General features: G+C 37.9%; 1 protein-coding gene across 2 annotated transcripts; it reads left to right on the forward strand.

Moving 5' to 3' along the window:
* The first annotated feature begins 5,446 nt into the window (after window positions 1-5,446).
* Window positions 5,447-7,135, forward strand: LOC145801728 (uncharacterized). Of its 2 annotated transcripts, none has more exons than XM_082893442.1 (5): window positions 5,447-5,651; window positions 5,741-5,815; window positions 5,918-6,022; window positions 6,121-6,473; window positions 6,981-7,135. In XM_082893442.1, coding segments are annotated over exons 1-5 (537 nt in total). In that variant the 5' UTR covers window positions 5,447-5,648; the 3' UTR covers window positions 6,982-7,135. The 2 variants fall into 2 exon arrangements, with proteins under 2 accessions (XP_082749568.1, XP_082749567.1); XM_082893441.1 differs by having other exon boundaries at window positions 5,452-5,651; window positions 5,741-5,833.
* The last annotated feature ends 7,560 nt before the right edge of the window (window positions 7,136-14,695 follow it).

The raw sequence follows: 14,695 nt of genomic DNA on the forward strand, positions 1-14,695 counted from the left end.
GTCTTTAGAGACGAAAACTAATGACGAAATTTTTTTTTGTCACGATAAACGTATCTTTTAATGACGAAAATCATATTTCGTCTCCAAATGTATCATTTTTGGAGACAAAAATAAAATTTCGTCACCAATCTAAATCATAATAAAAAAATTAGGTGACAAAATTATTTTTCATCATTATTTATAATTTTTTTTGTCACCAAATATTTTCCCGCTAATATTTTCGGAGGGTGCCAAAATTTTGAGACTTTTAGTGACGAAAAAATTAGTCACTAATTATAAAATTATTAATGACGAATATATTTTTGTCACCAATAATTTTTAATATTTTAATATTATTTAGTGACAAAATGTTTTTTGTGGCCAATATTTCTATCTTTGGTGAAGAAATAATTTTGTCACTAATAAATAATTTAGTTACTAAATATTTATGGGGAAAAAAATGTTTTGGCGCCTCAAACACCCACAATGATTTATCGGTTCAAACCTATTTCTCACACACACACACACACATAGAGGCGACGCCGCTGCTCACTCTCCTCATTGATTCAGACACAGATTCATCGCCGATCGGCTCACTCTGCTCACCGCCGTCACCCTTTCCTCACCGCCGCTGATCTGTTAGCTTCTCCTCTCCTCACCGCCCCTCGCTGCTGTGCCGATCTAGCCTCTCCTTCCCTTGCCGATCTCATCTCCTCTTCTCACTGCCGATGATCTGTTAGTCTCTCTCTCTCTCGTTGCTCTTTTCTCTCGATGCTCTCTCTTTCTCTCTTTTCTTTTGCTACTCTGTGCTCTGTATACATTATATTGTTATACATATAATATATATATATATGTATCCTGCTCTATTTTATTTATAATTAGATTCTGAATATAATTAGATTCTGAATATGAACCTTGTAATTTGATTAAGACATGAACCTTGTAATTTGATATTTTATAAAAAATAAATTTCTTCTTGGACAATATGAACCTTGTAATTTGATTAAGATACTGTGAAAGTAAATTGAAGTATTGTTTCTGGAGGGGAAAGATTTAGGTTTAATTTCTCCATCCTAATTCTTTCTTTAGTTACTTTTTTGTATTATTTCTGATTGTAATCGAATCGGAGTTTTGGTAATGACTGAACATTTAAGATTTGTATGATTATGAACCACATGAGAAGAAAAAGACCTTTGCTGTTCAAGTAGTTATTTGAATTGCATGAAATATCATGCATTCCATTTAGCCCAATATTGAAGTTATTGACACAGTCATGATTTTCTTTTTTATTATAAATTGGGATGTAAGATTTTGAGATTAAGTAATTATCTTTTTAGTAATAAAATTCAGAGAAATATATAAAATATTATTCTTGTTTTCTTTGTGTTTTTTGTTCATTTCATACGCATCTCTACATCAGTTATAGAGTGCCTAATTTGTCATGAATTGCATTTGAAACTTTGGGATATAAGAGGCTAAGTGGAAAATAGTACAAGCTTGGATCATGTAACCCCAAGGAGATGGATGGACACCAATATATATAGATATAGATATAGATATAGATATAGAGACAGACATATCAAAGGGGGTTGGGGAACAAGATTGTGTTTTTTTTTTTTTTTATTGAAGAAACATACTGTGAATTATTAATTGAGCCCAGTTTTGTTGTGCAACATGGCCAATCAGATTTGATATTGTAATGCTGAGTTCTTTGGAGTTTTCAGAACCTCATTGACATCACAAAAATTCAAATTTTTACTTATTGCATATTCCTCCATTTTCTTGACAACAATTCAACTAGGAAATTTAGTTTTGTAATAATATTACTTTTGAACTTTGTAGAATCATTCATCATTTTCTTTTTCAAATTTATGAGTCCCACATATCTAATCATGTTTTCTTGCCCTAATTCAAAACTTCTATTTTGGTGTCACTGGTACGTATCTATGAAGGTTTCAATTAATGCCAAGACTCAATAGTGCTTCAAGAGAGAAAACAAAGGTATTGTTGATGTCCAATTTAATTGCTTTATTTACATATATGTTATGAATTCGTACAAACATGTTATTGATTGCTTTAACCATCTGGTGTGGTGGCTTTGAGGAGCTGTAATAGAAAGGTGATGGTGGTGGAGATGCATAAGTGTAAGGCTTGTAGTCAGATGCTACATGTGTAGCTAACAAACATATTGCCAAGGCACATAGTGCCATTGGCAAAGAAGTGGCCATTTTCAGATGCACTTCTTAGGCTTTGTTTGTAATACCCAAAACTACTACTACTTGATACTTCTAGAAAGGGAATGCTAACCCTTTTTATAGCCCTTCAATCAGTGTAGGTATTTGTTTAGTAGTTGATTGAAGCTTTCTCCCTCTTAACAAATTATATTACTTTAACAACTGGACGTGGGTTCCCACTACCTATATATTTTGTGTACAAAGAGAATAAACACTGAATATGGGCAATGTGTTGGAATTGAAGAGGAGATTTGACCAGTTCTAATTTGGGGTTACATAATAAAAAACTTGCCAATTAGTTGACATTGAGTGAGCCCTGGCTGCAGCTGTCTGAAATGTGACATGGTAGGAAGTGATTTTAGTTTTGTAATATATGTATTTATATAAATGGACAAGTTATGTATGACATGTATACTTGTCAAGAAAAAAGAAACACAGGTTTTGTTTGTAGAACACATGAAAGATTATATGCACATGCACAGGTTCTATAAACCGACCCTCTGTTCTATGTTCATTTTGCAGGGAATTTCTTGCCTTGAGTCCTTTTTAGGGTGTAAAAATGGAGTGAAAGCAATCACCGCATTGTGTCCTCCAAAGCCGAATGAGTTAGAGATAGCTATTACAAATAAAGAATAACATGATAGATTAGTTGAAAACATACATTTGTGGGAGAAAAGGAGCTATATGTTTCATATTGCTTAGAGAAAATCCTATTGTAATGCATTATCATTTTGTTTCTTTGGTTCATGTTTTAAAAATTGACATGTGTAATGTGTGGTTGATGGCATTGTGTGTTCAAATTTGAAAGCAACTCGTAGGATGAGTAATTCACTTGCTCTCTCTCACACACACATACATAACATCAACGGGAATATCACAAGTGAATTTACCCATTTTTAAAGTTATAATATGTTTCTGGTAACATAGTATGTATATATTAAAAACTTGTCTTTTTACTTTATTTTAAAACTCTTCAGGGCTGCTTCAAATTTCAAATCTTGCAATGCTCAAAAGCCCATGTTCTTCCACAACCATATATCAACAATAATGATTTTTTTTTATTGATAAGTGGAGTTAATTAAAAAAAAAAATGCAATAAATCATCAGAGGAGTTGATCATAAAACATTTAAGTAATATTTGAAGGTTCAACTTGTTACACTTTGTCTCTCAGATTATGATTATTTAGATTCAAATTGTTATAAGCGTATGAGTTTGTGAGCGATATAGCAGTCAGCTGCAGCTGCTGTAGTATTAGCTACTCTGTCTGTGGACTGTGATCTGGGCTGCAGCTGGCTGCTGTTTGCTGCTGTGTCTGTGGACTTTGGCCTTGGCTGCAGCTGACTGCTGTGGCTGCTGCTGCTGCTCTGCTGTAGTATAAGCATCAATGATCATCAATCCTAATTGGATTTAAAATATATGCAATACAGGAACATCACCTCTTTTAAGAAGAGGATCCCTTGTCTTGATTTTTCCATGGAAACCTTCACTACTCTACAATATGATTTAAAATTTTTGCGTGAAATATTAATTCAAGGGATTGGAACTTCCTTGTTATGAAATATTTGGAGTTAAAATATATGCATTACAATTCGAAACATTGGGATTATGTTTGGGATTATGTTTTTCTTCTTTTATTTAATGGTGAATAATTATATTGTCTATATTTTCCAATTAAAGTTGAATTATGTTATATAGTTGTAGAAAATGGTCAAAGGAAAAAGACAATGGCTAAAACTAGGTGATTTGAGAACTAAGAAGCTAACAGAATATGAGAAACAAAGAAATAAGCGAATCAAGAAGAACTATGAGGTAATGAACAATCTTGGAGTGAAGAATATTACAAATTCTTTGATGAGTGTGGTTCAGCCCAAATGTGCAAATGCAAAGGAAAAGGGAATTAGGGTTGAGAGTATAATCCGTCAGAGAGTGAGAACGATAGTGATAACGAGTCATTGGGTTCCTTTTATCGCAAGGTATTATATACATTATTTTATATTTGTGTGTGAACATATCATTTACTATTTAAATATCTTCTTCATATATCTTAAACATCATATCTTTTTTAAAATATATTTTAACTGTGTTAAATATCTTCTTTACTATTTGATTATGTTATTTCAGGAACAAGAGATGCCACCGGGGTTACGTTTACAGCCTTATTCGAGGCCATTAACTCCCACCCCAGAAGAAGGGATGGATCCCCCACGTCAAGAGATTGGTACCCAACCCTTACCACCTCATAATGTGCAACCTGTGCATGAGGTGACTGTATCTAGTAGTGTTGGTAAGTTTGCAAAGTTGTTTATATTTAATTTAAGGCCTAACTTGCATTTGTTTACTTATTAACTCAATTAACATTATGTCCTTACAGCATCACATGACAGACGTGGTCGTGGTCCAACACGCGGCATACACACCCAACGCATTGTCCAGAGAAATGGAAAGATGTTGGTTCTTGTACCTGAACATTTCCGTGCGCCAGTGGGAGATCAAGCCTCTAAGTTGGCCTCCAAGATTGGCATAGAGGTTCGAACGCAATTACTAGACTTGAGCATTTGTAGGTGGAACAAGGTTCATGATGCTGATAAGAAGCCGATGATCCAACGCTTGGAGGTAATTATTGTCAAGTAAAAGAGGCATGACACATGAAAATTGAAATTGAAATTGAAATTGAAATTACATGGTAATTATTGTGTGAAAGAAATACTCTCTTTGTTAGGGTGATTACAAGAACTTGCTGCTAAACAAGATATTACATGGTAGCATATCAAAGACTTCTAGTTTTGGAACGAATTTAACGATTAGTAAGAATGCAACTATAACTATGTATTTAGGAAGGTCTTGGCAATATCTTCACAGTAAAAAGCAATATTTACAATAGTATACACTTATGATTCACATATTCTTGCTATTAATGTTTTTCATTACAATATATAATGCCTAGAAAGACATGTAGGACATTTCATGTCAAAGCTTGACATTGAATTTTTAGGTTCCTGTAGACTGCCTAGAAAAACATGGACATCATATTCCTCTGTTAACACATTTGTTGCAACTGTTAAAATATATAATGCCTGCATATCTAGGAATTAAATTGCAACTGTTAACACATCTGTTGATGCAATCTTTTTTTCTTTGTTGTTTAATCAGGCTCATTGCTGCTTGTCTGAAATTTAGGTTATTTAACTTATAAAAAAAATGATTTGATTTTGTAGGATCAGTTTGATCTACAAGGCAATCCGAGTGATGTAGCAAGGACTTTAAACACATAGTTTGGTCGGCGATTGAGTAGCTTCACCTATAGGTTGCACAAACAATACAAGCAACTTAAGGATGCAAGAGGGGAGGAGTACGCGAGAAGCCACCCACCTACAAGTGTTACTCTTAATCAATGGACATCTCTAATTGACAAGAAGTGGAATAGTAAAGAATTCATGGTATAATGTTTTATGTTAATTGTCAAAAATTAATTTTCTTCTTACTAATGTTAAGTTCTGTTGTTTTTATTGGTGTTTCAATCGTGTAGGAACAATCACTAACTAATGTGAATAATAGGATGCAAATGAAAACAAAACATAGATGTGGATCAAAATCAATCCCGGTTAGGGTGCACAGCTCGGTGTGTTCTGCTATTTTATTTTATCAGATTAGTAGGCTTTGTTATTTAAATATTTGAAATAACATTCAAAAACAAATGAATCAGATAATTGCAAATGGAGAAGTTCCTGATTTGGCAAAGTTTTACAAGTCCATCCACTATAATTCGAACACACATGAATGGATTTCGTCGGAGAGCCAAGCTAATTATGTATGTACAAGGCAATGCATATTAATTTTGATAAAATTATTTATTTTCTTTGTAGGGTAGAATAACTAATAATTGTTTGATTTATTTTAAATTAACAGGACAACATGATAAAGACGCAAGCCGAACACCTCTCGCAGACTGGTGTGATCCCTTTAAGCCAAGAGGAGTTGTCAGTTAAGGTGCTTAAGCCAAGGTCAGGTTATGTGAAAGGACTCGGCTTGAGGCCTTCTTCTTCTATGAAGACTACTGTTGTACCTGCTGAAAATAGTGACAATGTTCAACGCCTTGAGATGCAAATAGCACAGCAAAATGAACAAATTGCAAGATTTCAAAAGTCAGAGAAGAAACAAAGCAAGAAGATACAAAGTATCATAGAGTGTTTGACGCAGAAAGGTATCACGGGAAATTTTGAGAATGGGGAAAGTTCAGATTCTGATGAACAAGCTTCTTGGTTAGTATATTATGTTTATATGTTAATTTAGTAGAACATTTCTTCTTTAACTAGGGTAGAATAAAAAACTACTTTTGACATTTAGGCACAAGGTCCCGGGAAAATAGTGAAGTATACATCTAAAGGCCCGAAAAACATCACAAACACCTTGAGATTATCAGAAATTATCACGAACACTTTGGGAGGAATCAACATAAGTTGTGAAAACTTACAGAACAATCATAGGACTCTCGGTTGGAAAACATTTAGGCTTGAAAATAGGCCGTTAGGGAGTAAAATCTTGAAATAGTCGTTAAAAGGCCAAGAAATATTATGAACACCTTGGGAGGAACTAATGTAAGTTGTAAAAATTTACGGAACAAGCACGGTAAAAATTTGGTTTAAAATTTACTTTGAAATTTTTATTTTTTTCTCTTATAGGTTGCATATTAACATATTTAGTGAATGGTTACCTTAACCTTTTGTTGTTGTTGTCTTTTCTTTTATTTTTTCTTTTTTAAATGGCAGATTGGAGATGAACGAATTTGGTAACCTGCATAGCAAGAGTTTTTTGTTGATATTACCAGACACATCCATCACAGTGTAGTTGTACTTTTTGTTGATATTACCAAACATGTATTTTGACTATGTTGTTGTGGGCTATAATTATATTGTGATGGATCTTATCTTTTTGTTGATATTTTATTGAATAGATTAAAATGAACAGGTTTTTGTTGATATTACCAAATGAACATGTTTTTGTAATGATTTGTAATGGATATTATATTCAGCAGGTTATTAAAATGCACAAGTTATTTTGATTGTGTTGTAGTTTTTGATTTTACTAAAATAGATGTTATAATTTGGATGTTATATATTAATTTCTTGATACTATGAGACATGTATTTTGCTTGGGTTGTTTTATGATAATGAACAAGTTAATTTTATATTGATTTGTATTAAATATTTTATTTAATAGATTATTAAAATGTACAGTTATTGTTTATTGAAAAAAATATATAAATTGCAAATATAACCCTCCCCTCAATTTTTAAAAATTATTTATTATTGGTGACGAAAAAAATTGACACTAAAACTTGCTAATCCCAACAAATAATTTTGTCACACATATTCACTATTTCATCACTAAATTAAAATATTTCTTGACAAAAAGTTTTCGTCACTGAAGGGTCTTTTTTTTCATCTTTTGGTGACGATATTTTCGTCACTAAAAACTTTATCACTATTTTTAATGACGAAATATTTTGTCACCCAAAATAAATATAATAAAATTTTATTTAATTTTGGTGACGAAATGGATATTATAGATGACAAAATATTTAACATTTAGTGACGAAATATTTCGTCACCAAATGCCAATAATAGGTGACAAAATAAATTTTCGTCACCGGGTACTTTTAGTGACGACGAATTGGTGACGAACGTGGTGACGAAATTATTTCGTCACGGATCAATTTGGTGACGAAAATTTCACTATTGGAGACGAAGTGATTTTGTCATTAAAGTACCATTTTGTTGTAGTGCATTAAGGGCTTAGCACACCTCTCTTTCTCTCAATTTGATCAAAGTTTTGCAAATCCCGAGGAATTTCTTCCCCTTTGTTTTCACCACAGTGTTCAAAAAGGTTTTGAAAAACTTAGGTCAATGCAATGATTTTCAGGGCGCAATGATTTTCAGGGCACAAGAGAGCAGGTGGAATGTACTGCTATTCCATTCAAATCCTCTGGCACAACTAGCTCAAAATAGCAGTAAGCACGGAAACATGATAACCGCAGCTGTTTCATTCAGATTCCCTGGTTGCAACTGGCTCCACAGCAGAGACAAACTCAAAAAGAAAGGACAAGGATAATTACAAAACAAAACGGTGTTCAAGGTAACAACCCCGGAATCACCTGACATTCTATACAATGGGACTAACTCGACACAACAAGACAGACCCTTCTAACTCAAGACAATGAGACAGACCCCAAAACAAAATAAAGAACTGACTCGACACCCAAGCCAGAAATTACAAAACTGCATTCACAAATGCTCCCAATAGTGGGTGCCAAACGCCACATCTGAAATACACCGGGCGCCGCCCGCAGGTGGTCCAACCCCTGATCACATACTTGCAGTATCCTCGAAGTCCAGCAACTCAGTGGTAACAGACTTATCTGAGGTGGGTGGGAGGATGACCTCATCGTCGATCAAATCTTGCACTTCGTGGCGAAGGCGGAAACAACCGTCGGTGCTGTGATCGGTTTGCTGATGGTATGCGCAGTACAAGGCAGCATCATGTGCGAGGGGGAGATTCTTCGGAAGAGGTCGAGGTTCGAGGGGTTTAAGGTGCCCTTTTTTAGCCAAAATTTGAAATGCCCTAGATAAAGGCATGTAAAGGGCGTGAAAGACTCTGCGCCCTCTAGGCAGGTACTTCGAAGTCTGAGGGTTCTTGCTAGACGCACTAGTGAAAGGGTCGGCAGGCACTGCCTTGGCTTTCTGATCTTTTCCTAGTGCAGGGTTAGGAATGGAAGGAACTGTCTTGGCATGACGGGGCCTATCCCGATTTTTCGCCTGGCTTGAACTGCCTTCGGTTGGAGTAGGGAAAGCATCATCCACAGCTTTAGTCATGACTGCGAACACTTGCTGCTTATTCATTCCCCTGGCTTTCAAAGCCTCAACTGCCCACATCAGTTGTTCAACAGGATTAGCATCTGTTCCCACTTTATTCTTATCTCTAGCCTCAACCTGATCAAGGGTTTGGGTTGCTATATCAGAGCAGAACCCGGTTATTGTTGACATGTCATTGCCATAGCTTGGGACAGCTTCAGGCTGACTGAGCTCGATCACAATTCGTCCCAGTAGCGGGGGCTCTTGTGGTATGAAATTCCTGGCATATGGTGCAGCTGGTGGCGAAGTTGACATTCCATAGGCCAGATCAGCCACAGATCTCTGGAGGTCGCCGATCATTCCCATTAACTCAAACGTGGTGGGTTCATGAACAAAAAACATCTAGGGTTCCCAGATCGGGCGCGCAGCAGGCGACCTGGGCGGATGTGGTATTTCAACATTGGTCTCACTTTGCAGGATGATCCCTTGGTCTAACGCGGCTTCCATAACCACAATTTCCTCTGAACTTTGGGTCACCATAAGTCCGCTGAACTGAACAGTGACTGACGGATCAGATATCTGTCTTGCCTCAGTGAAGGAGAACACCAAATCTCTGAACCCAAATCTCTGAACCTTGAAAGGGAAATCAAGCAGTAGTTCTGCCCAGACAGAACAGACACAGACATGACTGAATAACTGTACTCTACTACTGATCACTATTCCCCAAAATCGCTGCCTCCAAAAAAAAACTGAATCTGATTCCCGCAGATATAACTGATTCTCGCAAACACTGATACTGATGCCCTCAGGCCTGACTCTCAAACTTGCAAACTGATATGCGCATACCCTGTAGAGATACACTCTAAAAGCACATAGCAAGTAAAAGACAGCCAAAACACCCCTATGTTGGGGTAGAGTTTCCCAGTCCTATTTTGTCAGGAGTTAGGGTTTCACTACGTACGCAGCGGTTTCAAACAACCTATCATCGGGTATGCAACTTGTCCTAGTTTGGAATGGTCACTATAGATTCCAAATATGCACTAGGTCGGATGGTCGAAAGGGTGCCCCGGTAAAAATTGGGGTTTGTGTTCCCATACTGGCAGAGCCCGCAACTGGTCAGCCTTATGGTCATGCCTTGACAAGGCAAGCCTCCGGCAAACCATTCAGAAATAGCAGATGGCCAACACGGTGTCCTAGGCACACCAATGCACATGCAATGCAAAGAAACACATAAGTGAAGTCAAAACAAGATATCATGAGTTCGAGTCAAGTTCTCATTAATCCCCCAGCAGAGTCGCCAGAAACTGTGGACGCGCCCTCAGGATTTATGCCACCACAGTTCAGACTCCCTTTTATGTCACAGTTCTTAGTCTGAACCAAAGAGTCCAAATCCAGCAAATCGTTTTGAAAAAACAAATTTGTAGAAAAGAAGTGCCAAACATGGACTGCTTTGCCAGATACAGAGTCGCCACCTAAATTTTTTTTAATTGGGAAATTTAGGAAACCCTGACTCGTTTGCCTAAGGCCATGTGTCTGTCATTACCAAAGCTGCCTCGGCTCGAGAACTTGGATACGATTGGGGAAGGTCAGCTATGAGCACCCTCTCTTGCCTGATCCGAAGATTGGCCTCTACTAACCATGATATCCAATTTTGAAAACGTTATGTGTTCTTATTCCGGTTAATTAGCTAGAATTACTATGTGATGCACACAGCAAAACAAGTGCAGACTAGATTTCCTAATTTGGAACAAAGCATCGCATATCCGTTTGTTTGGAAAATGTTTTGAAATTTGCTACTCGTGAGTAGGCTAAAACACGGATTTTGATGAGTTGTTCCAACTCAAGCAATCTAACCTTCACCCACAGGCATTCAAGCAGTTCATATCATATAAGCATCTAGCCACATGGTAAGCATGCTGTCTTGTTAACATTCACACTCGTGCGAGATGCTAAACCACAAAATACTTACAGTGTACTCCAAGCCAAAACAAAGAACTCGTTAGCAATCAATGTATGATCCAAGTCCATGTTAAGTGCCTAATGCAACGCATACAGAATGCAATTAGGACAGGCTCAGCTAATCCTAAGATGGCATGTGAAATGCAACCATTTGATGCACATATTCAAGTTAGATTTGAAATACTTATGCAGTTAGCATGATGCGTCGAGCCCGGTGCATGCAATGCTGATGAATGATGCACGCATGCATAGCATAAGGTATGCTAAATTAAATATGCCCTAATACTAACCATCAAAGCAGGTAAGTAAAAGGGAGAAAGAAGTGGGGGTTGGAAAACATGCACACACGCACCCACACTTATTACAAATTCGCCCTCGCTCGGAGAGACCAAAAGAATAATACAATTAATTAACTTACAAGCTAATTAATTATTACAGACAAATTAAACTAGTTAAGCAAATTAACTAATCTAATAAAACAGTAAATAGCCTCGGGAAGAGGGCCCAATGTAATGCATGCTCGGTTCCGTTCGGAAGTCCACTGCCATGCACAAGTTGTCTCTATTTTTACTGTTTGGCACCTCTGAAAATTGCACAAACTCCAAGGTTGCTTCTCTGAGTGCTGTGGAACACCACCGGCCATGAGGAATGGTCACCGGCCACGGGGAATGGTCATCGACCACCTGCGGAGATATCGGCCACAAATTGTTGGTCGGTCGGCACTGTATGTAGCCGACCGGCCAAAACTTCCTGCAGAACCTGTTTTGACAACAGCAGAGGGCAAAACAAGGCATGGCAATGCATTTCAAGCAAATGTGTGCACCAACACATCCCTTATCATGTTTGTGACTTAAAGGGACATGGTTCTCGATTCTCGGACCACCAACCGCGCATTTCAATGCGTGATGGCCCAAGAAACCAAGTATGCACTTTGATTTCAAATGAGATGCACATCAAACAAACAAGTGAGGCTCAATCTCTATCATAGTCAATTCGAGAGGCAAAGCATGCATGCCAATGCAATGCAACCTAGGCATGTTAACTAAGTATGCAACATGGGCATGCAATGCACAATGCATACTATGCATACAACCTATGCAAGTAAGCATGCAAGGCATGAGGCAATGCAAACCAACAAGTGTGCAAGATGCAATGTGGATGTTCAAGCATGTAGCAACACATGGAGCAAACATGTTAAACAACCTAAACATGTAACAACACACAAGGTGAGCATGCAACAACATGCGAATAATGGACTTAAACTAATTTGGGCAGCTCTATACTAAGCCCAAAACAGTGGCCAATTACTAAGAAAATGAGGACCAAATAACATGCAAGCATGCATGCACACAAGGACCAACACTTAGGCATTGAAGAGCAACTCTCAAGCACACTTAAGAGGATGAAAGCATGGACAAATGGCATGCATTATAAGCTCTGAAAATCAAGTCATGAAAGGTGCCAAACCAACTAGACAAGACAAACAAGGCATGCAAGCAAAGCCAAAATTCAAGGCAAGCCAAAGGTGTATTGAACTACACTTAGCAAAATCGGACATGGCATGAATTAAGCAACCAAAATCAGAGTTTTAGCATATTAAGACAAAGCCAATAACACATCTAGATGGCTTCTAAATGGCTTAAACATGCAAGCATGCACAAGGGCCTAAACAAGGGGCATAAGACAACAACCTTTTAACACATTAAAGGGGCATCAAATGCAAGCAGGCAAGCATGTCATGAGGACTGAAATGACATGTTAAATGGTTCCAAACCACTGGAATAATGCAAGTGATGCATGCTCATGGTTCATACACTTGAGGCTTACAAGCCAAGAATGCACAGAGGCTAAACAAAGCATGGCAAGCATGGCGAAGACAACCTACATCAAACCTTAAGCATGGCAAAACAAGCCTAAAAGCTTCACAAAGCTTGGCCAAAACAAGCAAGCATGGTAATCTACATGCTAAGTACATGTTAAGGCAAATGATGGCATTACAAGACATGTATGCTAAACAAGCATGGTATGCCTAAACCAACATAAAATAGTGCTATAGCATGGCAAAATAACACTAAATAGCAGCTAAGATATGGCCAACATGAACCTAAATAAGATGCTCACTCAAGAGGCTAAAATGGCCCTTCTCAAGGACAACAAGGAGAGGGGGTGGCCCTCTCCTTCGTAGGACCTCAAGGCACCATCCTCACCACTAAAATCCCTCAAGATTTCAGTGGTGAGGAGTCCCAAACAAGGTGGTCCCGGAGTTCAACCAAAATGGCACAAAATGGGGCCAAACAAGCCCTAAGAGGGGTCAAACAACCCGAAGCTCAAAACACTCTCAAACAACTATTTAGAGTAGGCAAAAACAAGACTTTTATATGTTATACATAAAGTCTAAAAATAGTTGCAAGATAGGTGAAAAAGCTATGCAAAAATGGGGAAAAAGGGGTAAGATTGTTACCCTTGTAGACCCTCTTCAAAAATGGAAGACCAACAGCTTCCTTAGGTTCAAACCAGTCCAAAACCTCCAAGAACAAGCCCCTTATGCCTCAGCAACTAAGGTATGGTGTAATGGTAGGTGTTTGTGTGCAAAACTAAGACTAAACACACACAAAACACTCAAGAGAGGGAGAGATATAGAGATAGAGTATGAACAAACCCTAACCCTAAAACTCAAAGCTCAGAAAAATTTTTGTAACCCTAATGGAGGGAGAATAGGCTCCCTCTTATAGACAATCCCTCTTGTAAAGCTTTCCAAACAAGCTAGTCAAGAGGGAGATCCCTCCATACACGTGTATGGAGGGGAGCAAAGTGTATACCAGCTAGCGCAGCTGGCATAAAAATATCTGCAAAAGCAGATGAACAATGGTTGGCCAGCCAAAAATGCAATTTGACCAAAATAGATGGCCGGTCGACCATCTAGAGTGTCGGTCGGCCAAACATTTGGCCGATGGCAACAAAACACTGTCGGTGGCCTCAATCCATGGCCGGTGGGGTGTGGGGATGGCCAACAAGCCCTTCCCTGCTCCTCAAAAGCAAAACACAAGTGTTTGGTGAAAAACCAAATACAAAACAAGCAAGTCGAGAGATCCTGAGGCAAGGTGTGTAGTCGAGACCTCCGAGAACTCAAGACGAACACCAACAAGGATGATCACTGAGTGTTCAAACGGTGACGTCCAAGTCTTGAGGACAGTCAAAAATGGGGTGTCTACACCAGTCAGCCTTTTGGAAAGCTTTTCCAAGCGAGCCTCCGACAAGCCGTTCAGGAATAGAAAATGGCAAACACTGTGACTTAGGCGTACCGATGCAAATACAAATGCAAAGAAACACATAAGTGTAAACAAAACAACATATCATGAGTTCGATTCAAGTTCTCTAAGCACTCAGCAGAGTCGCCAAAAACTGTGGGCTCGCCTTTTTCCACGCCCCCACCTTTCGGAAAGGGTTTGAAAAGAAAGGCCCTCACAATTCGAACTCTACCCGTGGTTCTGAATCTAGTCTCACAAGTGCAATGTGAAACTGGTAAACACGAAAGAGTCCAATCCGGCAAATCATTTAGGAAAATCAGATTTTAAATCAAATAATGCCAAAATTGGACTGCTTTGCCAGATACAGAGTCACCACCTAAATATTTTTTATTTTGGAAAATTTAGGAAACCCTGACTCGTGCCAAA

The sequence above is a fragment of the Camellia sinensis genome, chromosome 10, assembly GCF_055761805.1.
Source record: "Camellia sinensis isolate YWXY chromosome 10, ASM5576180v1, whole genome shotgun sequence".
In the NCBI taxonomy this organism is placed as follows: Eukaryota; Viridiplantae; Streptophyta; class Magnoliopsida; order Ericales; family Theaceae; genus Camellia; species Camellia sinensis.

Bases quoted from the DNA above. Each gene is read 5' to 3' on its own strand.
- LOC145801728 (XM_082893441.1), top strand. The intron at 5,834-5,917 runs GTGTGTTCTGCT...CAAATGAATCAG, and splicing joins CGGTTAGGGTGCACAGCTCG to ATAATTGCAAATGGAGAAGT. The intron at 6,023-6,120 runs GTATGTACAAGG...TTAAATTAACAG, and splicing joins CGGAGAGCCAAGCTAATTAT to GACAACATGATAAAGACGCA.